The sequence below is a fragment of the Cheilinus undulatus genome, linkage group 22 (genome assembly GCF_018320785.1).
Source record: "Cheilinus undulatus linkage group 22, ASM1832078v1, whole genome shotgun sequence".
In the NCBI taxonomy this organism is placed as follows: Eukaryota; Metazoa; Chordata; class Actinopteri; order Labriformes; family Labridae; genus Cheilinus; species Cheilinus undulatus.
In genome coordinates, this window is record NC_054886.1 from 259602 (window position 1) to 269912 (window position 10311).

At 39.9% G+C, this 10311-nt stretch overlaps 1 protein-coding gene across 2 annotated transcripts; it reads left to right on the forward strand.

The window, feature by feature from the left end:
* Window positions 1-358: 358 nt before the first annotated feature.
* Window positions 359-9830, forward strand: si:dkey-112a7.4. Of its 2 annotated transcripts, none has more exons than XM_041780202.1 (3): window positions 359-628; window positions 936-1280; window positions 8329-9830. In XM_041780202.1, the coding sequence occupies exons 2-3, from the start codon at window positions 1100-1102 to the stop codon at window positions 8406-8408; spliced, it is 261 nt and encodes an 86-aa protein (XP_041636136.1). In that variant the 5' UTR covers window positions 359-628; window positions 936-1099; the 3' UTR covers window positions 8409-9830. The 2 variants fall into 2 exon arrangements, with proteins under 2 accessions (XP_041636136.1, XP_041636135.1); XM_041780201.1 differs by having other exon boundaries at window positions 359-623.
* The last annotated feature ends 481 nt before the right edge of the window (window positions 9831-10311 follow it).

The following is a 10311-nucleotide window of genomic DNA, read 5'->3' on the forward strand; positions in this document are numbered from 1 at the left end:
GCACAATTGTGACTTCCAATCTCAGAATTTTGACTTTTTTCTTTATCATGACGTCTATCTCTCATAATTTCGTTTATAAATGGCATATAAGGAGTTTTATTTTCTGACTGATGTAAAGTGACGAAGTAAGGGAATAAAAATAGATTCTTCTTGAGGTAAAAGGTTAATTGTTTTCTTAATATCAGGCCCTCTTTCTTCTCTGTATCACTCTTACTCGGACTACATAACTGACGTGACCTGCAGCCTCTGTCATACATGTGTTATGTGTGGGGATTATTCAGCCCTGGCTGCCATTGGCTGGCGCCTGAGTCACTCTCTCATTACTGGAGGTGCGTAACTACGCAGTGCAGCCTCGAAACTTTGGCACACCTCCGCTGTTTAATCCGGAGTGTCAGCACTGTCGCTGATATCAACCGCACGGTGACGTCCACCTGCCGCTATGAGTCAAGACACAAGAGGAGGAAATCCCCGAGGCTGTGAAACCGACGAGAGGCCCCTTTAAATCGACGCTTCCTTTGTGCTGTGCCAAGAGAGGGAGAGAGAGAGGGCTGATAAACAACAACACCGCTCTCAGAAGCCGCTTTTACCGGAATCAGCGACACTGCGGCCTCGTCAAGGAAGAGGTGAGGTAACACTTCTTATATTTAACTGTATTTGAAACGGTTACACAAACACTGCGGAGTTGTTGATCTTAGGAGCGGAAGGGCAGTTTGTTGTAGCGGCTGGGTCTGAAGTGAAACACGTTATAGGGCTGTTAAACTGCTGTAATGGCCAGGAAAGGCATTTAGTTCACCTGTTAGCTGGAAAAAACAGAGGAATCATCGTTTATGTTGGTAGAAACAGTAGAGAAGTGTTGGTACGTACTAGCGTTGACGTTGGCCGCTCTTTGGCGTGTTTAGAGTTATTTTTAACAAACGTATTTACTTCTCTCACAGGTAGCGAGGACTTTCTCCCTGCTCTCTCCAGCATTTTGTCGTCTGTTGTTCATACATTCATTGTTCAATGCCATTGCGGAAGTGAGAGGCTTTTCCACACGACGCAAAGCTTGTGCAGTGCTGACACCTAGCGGCCGGACAGGAGAACCGCACCATCAGTAGAGATGTACGGAGCTTCAGGGATCCCAGAGCTCATCCCTCCGAACGGGCCTCCGCGGCAGCCCGGCCCGGGCGGGCAGTTCAACCCGGGACACCCGCAGGTCAACGGACACGGTGGGGGGGCCAACCCGCAGAGACTCGGACAGAGAGCTCCAAAGCTGGGCCAGATTGGTCGCACCAAGAAAGGTGAGTGACTGGGGTTTGTCAATACTTTCCTTGCAGAGCTTTCTACACAGTTCAATGGACGCTGATAAAATAACATCTACACAGACAACCTCAAACTTTATATGTTAAGCCAGTGTTACTCCACCCTGCTCAACCAAAGAGCTTAATTGTTGAAAATTACCTTAGTAAGGGCCACAGTCTAAGTGGTGAAAAGTGGGTGAAAGTGGCTATAAAATAAGTTAAAGCTGGCAAAATAGGTGAAAAAAAGCTGCAAAGAAATTGGCAAAAAATGGGCGAACAGGGGTAAAATAGAGCGAAATGGCAAAAACTGAGTGAAAAGTGACAACAAAATGTGGAGAAAAGTGATTAAACTGGCAAAAAGCATTAAAAAGTTGGGGTAAAATGAGTGAAAAGTGACTGAAATTGGCAAAAACCAAAAAAGGTGGGGGGAAATTTGGCAAAAAGCAGCAAAAATGTGGTGGGGGGAAATGAGTAAAAGTGATATGTAATGGCAAGAGGCACCTTAAATGGGCAACAAAAAGGGCAATGAAAATATACAGACAAAAAATAAAGGTTGATTAAATTTAACAATTAAAGCCTGCTATAAGTGTGGGAAACAAGTTGCAATGGATTATTCTGAGGTCAGAGTTTCCCTTTTTAATGGTTTTCCGGGGGAATCATACTTCAAATTTAGACATAAAAGAGCCACAGATCCTCACTAAAGAGCCATGCTTTGAGTATGACTGGATTAAGCTGATAAAACAAGTTAACATATATACAAACATAATTTTAAAACATAAACAGCCATTGCTCATTTTCACAGGGTTCATAGAAATCCTTGTAAAGTCTTAAATTGTTTTAAACTGTACACTGACAATTTAAGGGCATAAAAAAGTCTTAAAAATCTGATTTTAACCAGTGAGAGGTTTTATAGTTTAGAAGGCACTTTGATGTTGACATGTCCTTATCCAGTTTTATTTTCAACCCTTGTATGACTTTAATCAACTTCCTCCACAAATTGCTGCATAAATATTCTCTCTAATTCAGGGAATTCAGAGCGGGATGTAAATTTCCTAGGGGAGGACCCCCTCTCTTATTTTATCTGACTCACTCTGATTTAAAAAACAAAATCTTTACACTTGTCCAGCTCTCTAACATCTGGGCCACCAGGTTGCCCTCTAATAAAATCGGTGCATCCCACCCTTATTTTGACAAGTTTTTTTCCTGACTAAAAGTAGTTTTAATAATTGAACTGATGGGAATCAGCTCAGCACACCTGCAAAAATAAAACCATACAACATGCTAATGAAATAGAGGAACTAAATGTACCAGAATTAGTCAAATTTTGGCATTAATGACTCCCCAAAAGTATTTAGCCCCATACCATTTGCCCATTTTTTTAATACAGTTTATTAAATCAGAAGACTCAGCCCTGGTCTGGTATACCAAGCAATTTCATGCCTTTCATTTTTAACCATTTACCGTGCAAAAAGTGGTATAAAAAGGTCTTGCAGAGTCTAGAATTTGATTTTTATAAGTGTGTAGGAGCCTTGTTTTCAGGTCTGTCCTTGCTATGAAGCTTAATAGTTCTGTGTGTCGACTCTCAGTTTAATTTCTGTTAATAAATAAATGGATCTTGCCGTTTTTTTTAACTATTTATAATTTAAACACATAATAAACATCGACAGTCTATAACAGAGTGCTCATACCTGCAGAGTCTATATTGAAAATGTCTTTAAAATAATCTTGAATGTAATGCAGATGGAGTCCTTATGTTAGATTAGCCCATTTAGACCTAAGGCTGCCTAAAAACACAACCTTTAAAACCAAAGTATATTTTCATTAACCACTTCCAAAAACCATGAGGTTTTTCAGCAAAACTGCACGGTTTCAGTGTTCACTAAAATCTTGATTTTTCTGCCTCATTAGCATAAAAATAATAAACATTCAAAAGCCTGAACCCTTGGCTTTAGTCATAAATAACAGTCTTTGACAGAACATTTGTTAGTGTTTTTGATAATCATCAACCTCCTCTTCCTCCTCTTCAAAACATGTCTCTCTTCCACTGAGCCTTAGTTATTCATGCCATAATCTGGGTTGTTATAAAGTGAATTATTATCTATGTCTAAAATACTGAAATACTGCTCAAGTTATCAACATCAGCTTTCCCATGTGGTGGCTGAAATTTCTAAAACCAACACTTTGTAGAATCCCACAGCCTTCTACATGTATAATTTAGTAGATCCCATATATGGTTGTAGGTACGTCTTAAAACAATAAGCTCATCCAAAACACGGTGACGTTGCATCCAGGCTTAAGGAGTTAAGATAATGGGCAGGGTTTATAATGTCACTGAGCCAGAGCGCTCCTCATTATTCTTATGCAGTAACCTGTTTCAGACTGGCAGCCAGTGTTAGGGCGGCACCTCACACACAGTAAAATGCTGCACGTCTCACACATGTAGAACTTGGAGAGATGGAGTCTCTTCTATTTTTTCCTTGCACCACAAGCAGTTATCAGTCAAACTAGATAGTAAAAAGATAAATACAGAGCCATATTTAACTTGTAGCAAATATGTACGTCCACATCTGCAGAATATGTTTTAAATCTGTTTCTTGATGAACCAGATGAAGGCCACGAGCTAAAATGCGTCGTTTAATAAAGTTGCTCCACAAATTTCTACTATTTACGGTTCAAAATGTTGCAGGTAAAGATAAACACAGGATGAAAACACTTCCGGTTTGCGAAAGTGAAAGCCTACTTCAGTATTTCTTTGTAGAAACTCCCTTGGTTTGTACATAAGGGGAATAGTTTAAAATAACCACAAATAGGCTATACATATATATATATATATATATATAGAAAATCATAATCCAGAGTGACACATTATGCCTTACCTCCCATCTTCTTGGTTTCCATTGTTTCATTTTATGTTAATTTAGCCTTTATCTAACCCATTTAGACCTAAGGCTGCCTATAAAATGAAATTAAAATCTTAGTATTGCTCATATCACTTAGATGACCCAGATATTGATAGTTTTGAGACTAGCTCAGTAGGTCAGCCTTGTGTATTAAAATTGATGGGATGTTCTTGTATTTGAACTTGTATTGACCATGAGACTCAAAAACACTTCAAGCTGATTAAAGACATAAAGGCCTGCAAAATTTATTAACAACTAAAAAAATAATGGTGTCATCTGCTTATAATAATATTAGGCATTTTACAAGTTATCACACTGATTGTGGACATAAATACAGAATAAAATAGGTCCTAAGACTGAATCTTGAGGCACGCCTTTAGGACCTCCAGAAAAGAAGAGGTGGATCCAGCTATCTGAACACATTTCCAATCAGATAGTTGGTACCATGATGCTTCTTGGTATGACATGCCAATGTGATGAAGCACATTTATTATTAAATTGTGGTCTACAGTGTCAAAAACCTTAGATCAATGTTACTCAGCCCTGCTCAACCAAACAGCCAAATTGTTGAAAAATACATTTGCAAGAGCCACAGTCTAAGTGGTGAAAGTGGCAATTAAGATGGCAAAAATGGTCGAAAAGGGGCAAACACTGGGAAGAACATGGCGAAAAAGGGCAGAAAGTGGCAAGAATGGGTGGGAAGTGACCAAAAAATAAGTTAAAGTTGGCAAAAAAAATGTCTAAAAGTGGCAAAAATGAGAATAACATTTCAAATTAAGACATAAAAGAGCCACAAATCATCACAAAGAGCCACACGTTGAGTATTACTGTCTTAGATAAATAAAAAAAGGCCACACATTAGGAATTGTAAATGAAAAAAAGAGTCATCACACAGCAGTAAAGTCATCTAGTTGACTAGTCTATGCAGCCCCTAAAACAAATATGCAGGTAATATCCTGTATGACTAAAATAAATGAATAGTTTTCCATGTAAACAACTGTTGATGATATAAAGCATTCCAGTTAAGTATCATAGTTCTGGACTTCCCTAGAGTCATTTACTTTGTATCGAAGGCCTAGTGTAGGTGTTTTTTTGGAAAACATGCGTGCATGTTCTGTCCACACATGCAAAATTTCAAAAACGGCTTTGTCCACTTGAAAATGCATAAACACACTGTTTCGTTGTGCTTCAAGTGTGTGGGCAAAACAGCTCAGTCATAGAGCAATGATGCCATTGACATGTGAAAATTTCCCATTTTCTCTGTAATGACATTTCATTTTCCAGCTTTTACCACAAACCTAAACGGGGTTTTGTCCAAAATCCCCAACATGAGCGGTTTGGTTTGTGTTCAGAGCGTTGTTAGAAGCAGCAGTGACCTCCGTATGCCATCAGCGCGTCTCTGTTCAACATACTGACAGTGTGTGTAAGCACACATTCAGTTAGCAACGTTTACACCGGCACCAGTTTGGCAGGCTTAGCCTTTGCATATGTAGATGTAAGTGGTAACCCAAAACAGAAGAGAAACTGACACACAGTATGACGCAAACCAAATCTCTTTTGAAAATTGCACTCTCATTGACCTAGAATGCCATTCGTGCATTTACCCAGGATTAGTATTACCCAGGGACCTCTGATAAAATGTAATAATCATGCAGGATGTCTGTGTTTTTATTCCAATGGGAATCCACCATGTCTGTAACTTGTGTAGTAAAAATTCCAGTGCAACGATGTACCATATTTCAGCGCACACATACAGTCAAAACCAGAAGTTTACGTAAGCTGTATTAAAAGACACATAACCGTTTTTCTCAATGTCTGACATCAAATCTAAATAAACTTTTCCTGTTTTAGGTCAGTTAGGATTATAAAAGTTATTTCTATTTGCGAAATGCCAGAACAATCGGTGTATTTTCCGGCAGATCTATTTCCTGACCCATTGGGGAAGGTGAGCTTTTCAAAATAAAAGCCTCCATGTCGAAACAAGAGCCATCCATTGAATTTTACAGAATTTTTTCCTTTTTTTGGTCAAAAACAAAAAAATGGAATAACGAGAGTTTATTCCATGTCTTGAGCCTGGTTTCAACCAGGAAATGGATCTGCCGGAAAATAAACTGACCCAGAACAATGAGAGAGATTTTTTTTATCACTTTCTTCATAGTCAGAAGTTTACATAGACTAAGATTATTGTGCCTGTTAATGGGAGGCACACCTGTGAATGTGGCTTTTAGGTGCACCTCATACACTGCTTCCTCGTGTGACATGGGAAAATCTAGCCAAGATATCCGGAAGAGAATTGTGGACCTCCACAAGTCTGGTTCATCCTTGGGTACCGTTTCCAGATGCCTAAAGGCCCCACGTTCATCAGTACGCAAGTATAAACACCATGGAAATGTCCAGCTATCGCAGCGCTCAGGAAGGAGACACGTTCTGTGTTTCAGAGATGAACGTCCTGTGGTGTGAAATGTGTGTATCAACCCCAGAACAAAGCTAAAGAGCTTGTGGCCAGAATGACCATCGTTACACTTTGAGGAAAAGCCTGAGAACACCATCCCAACTGTGAAGTACAAGGGTGGCAGCATCATGTCGGGGGGTGCTGTGCTGCTGAACGGACTGGTGTGCTTCACCAAATAGATGGCATCGTGAGGAAAGAACATTATGTATAAATATTACAGCAAAATCTCAAGATGTCAGCCAGAAAATTAAAGGTTTTGGTCTCCCAAAAGCCTATCGCCAAATTAGCTATGAAATGGCTTAAGGACAACAAAGTCAATGTTTTGGAGTGGCCGTCACAAAGCCCTGATCTCAATCCGAGAGAAATTTTTTTGGCAGAGCTGAAGAGGCGTGTGCGAGCAAGGCGACCTACAAACCCGACTCGGTTACACCAGTTACACCAGTTCTGTCAGTAGGATTGGGCCAAACTCCTGAGAGAAGCTTCTGGAAGGATACTCAAAATGTTTGACCCTGATAATTCAGTTTAACAGCAATGCTACCAAATACTAATGAAATGTATGCAAACTACTGACTCTGAAGAAAATAATAAAAAACTCTCTCTCTCATTAGTCTGGCATTTAGCAAATAGAAATAATTTTGGCAATCCTAACTGACCTAAAACAGGAAAATATGAGTCACGCCAGGTGATGTGTCTTTACAGGGTATGTAAGCTTCTGGTTTCAACTGTAGGTCCACAGGTAACACTAATCCTGCGCGAATCAGCATTTCTCTAATTTAGAGCCCATGTGTCTTTTTCTGCTCCTTTTTCTGATTTAAAAACTAATAAAAGTATGTATAGGAGATTGTAAATTTGATTTGACACATAAGGGCTAGTATAGTAAGTCAGAAATTATTGGAGCTCCACAGGTCATACTAATCCTGTGCAAATAGTATTTAAGTTGTGGGGAAGTTTGGCTTGGGGTCATAGTGTAGAAGCAGGATGGACTCCCACTAGATCCTGAGTAGAAAGTTCTGGAAGACAAGACTGACTGTACACCGTACCAAGGGTTCTCAACCTTTTCAGCCCGTGACCCCCAAAATAAAGGTGCCAGAGACCGGGGACCCCCACTGTACCTGAAGGTGGTTAAACATAGCCATGAACAATCAAGAACAGTCATGTGGAGACAACTCCGTCCATCTGAAAATATTCTTAGGTTTTTTTTTTAGGGAGTCTGGAGACCCCCTCTTAGTGTTTCGTTGCCCTGAAGGGGGTCAAGGTTGAGAACCACTGCACTACTCCTATACTGCACTAAAGAAGAAAAAGAACGACTGGAAATGTTTCTGTTGGCTTAACCCAGAGATAAAGGCAAATATTTGGTTGATAAAGAGTGTCAACGTTTGTGTTTTGCTAACTTGTCTGAGCAGGAAAAACGTCAGCCAAATTCCATCTGAGAAGAATAAGTAACAAGGAAGAAATACACTGTGTTATACAAGAAGAACGATGTCTCCTCTTAGTAACATGTTAAAGTGCGATCCTTGAAATAAGTAACCTCGCTCTGTGAATCAGCAACTTTCCTTTTATGTGAACTTGTTCCATTAAGAATCCAGATCATCCCAAAACTACACCAGAAAGTTTTAAAGCCCAAGTGCTCTATAAATGTCTGTTCAGTTTTTAAATAAAGGCCTACATTACTGACGTTGTGCTCTTTCATCCACAGTGGATTTGGAGGACGAAGACTTGGATGACATCATGAACAACAACGGCCAGTGTCCTGTATCCCTGTCACCCATCTCCTAAACTTCACCAAGAAGTGCCAAAAAAAGAAAATCCCCTGGGACGCCAAAACTCCCTGTCACAGTCTGGGCCTTGAGCGTGTGACGTGTCCTAAACCAGCCTCTGCTGGCTCATCATGGCACGTGAAAGCAGCTCATTTAGCGCCGGTTGAAGCCCTTATTGTACATAGTGTTTATTTAACCACACTTTGGTCGGACTGTGAATGAAATGTATTGCACCTGCCTTGACTCTATACCTCGGTAGACAGCGGGACATCAGGAATGAGGACGATTTGGAGAAGGTGGCTTTCTGATTTTCAAAGCTTAAGATAAGGGCTACATTAAAAGTTGCACTAGGAGTGGTGGGGTTAGGATGGGTGTTTTTGTGAAGAACACGAGCCTGTTAATGTGTACTACACGGGTGAAACGTTAAGCTTTGGTTGTGCAATGACTATCACTCTCCTCTCACACTGATGATGCAAGTGGTGTCCTATTATCCAGTGGATGAAGCTCGCTATTTACAGAAAAACTACTGCTAAATTATTTATTGTTTAAATCAACTGAGAAGACTTTGTTGTGTTGTTATGGCTTCTACGTGTTTTCAACTTCGGGAATCTTAAACTGAGATTTATTTTCTTTACAAATGGTGCACTTTTTTGTGGGAATGCCTGTTATGTGCAGTGATATGTTGCAGAATTCTATGCATGGAGTCTGTTGAAGCATCAAAACACGTAACTGGTATCCTGTTATTAAGGGCTATGTAGTCGTATTTCACGCCACGCCACCGTTAAGCTCTTGAGATTATGCAGTGGATGTTTTTCTGAGCACATTGTTGGCTTTTGCTGCAGAGTCTGCAAGAAAATATTATAAACTATCACATATATGAGGGTTGTTTGTTTCCAGAAAGAAGATAAGCTCAGATGGTTTGATTACTATGATAATAGACACGCACATGAAATTACCAGTACTATATCAAATTAAAACGGTTACATGTTGACCAAAAGACACAGCACAAAAAAAAATCAATATTAAGCTTTTACATCAATAATCTGCCTGAACAACCCAACCCCTGTGAAGTCATATTTTTGTGGCAAGGTCAGGATTCACTTTAAAATTACAGTATGACACAATGGAAACGACAGCTGATGAAACTTGCTGAGTCAGTCTTTACAACGCTGTTTTGGTTTTTTTAAGATTGCAGTGGTTCTTTTGAAATGACATGTTGTCTGTGCAGGCTCATGCTGATGTCATGTTACTGAATTGGCTGTAAACTTGTTTTGGGGTCATTTTTTTAAATTTCTGTTGTGTCTTTGAAGCTTCTCATTTTCACCTCTGACTCAAGGATTGTTGTTCAGGTTGTGACGAAACATTTGCATGGAAATGGTCGACTTTTCTCGATGCATCTCTGGAAATAAAAGACGAATCTTTGTCTTTTTTGTTCACTGAATTGAGTCTGGCTTCACTGACTTTTATTCCTCTTTGCTGCGAAACAGAATTTCACGCATGTATGATTTTTAAAAAGTCTATTATGTCAAAATTCTCATTCCTGAAAAGAAAAAAAAAACATTTCATCCTGCCAACCATAGAAACGGTGAATCCAAAGATTTTTATCCATAACTATGTTGAGGGAAAGATGAGGAAAAAGATCCCTAATTAGTCAACTCCAAAGACCTGCACCACATAATCAGTACACACAACCACAACCATGGGGAAGACTGCTGACTTTACAGTTGTCCCAAAGGCAATAATTGACACTCCCCAAGAGGGGTAAGCCGCAGAAGGCCATTGCTGAAAGGGCAGGCTGTTCTCAGAGGCTAAATAAAAGCAGATTGGAAGGGAAATGTGGGGTTAAGATATGGTGCAAATGCAGCATGGATGAGTGAAGCCTTCAGAGGACTGCCAAACAATGCAGCTTCACAAGGAGTGAA

What these genes read in the sequence shown, in the direction of transcription:
- si:dkey-112a7.4 (XM_041780202.1), top strand. Translation starts at nt 1,100, where the DNA reads ATGTACGGAGCTTCAGGGATCCCAGAGCTCATCCCTCCGAACGGGCCT. An exon ending in GATTGGTCGCACCAAGAAAG is followed by an intron (nt 1,281 to 8,328) that starts GTGAGTGACTGG and finishes TTTCATCCACAG; the next exon opens with TGGATTTGGAGGACGAAGAC.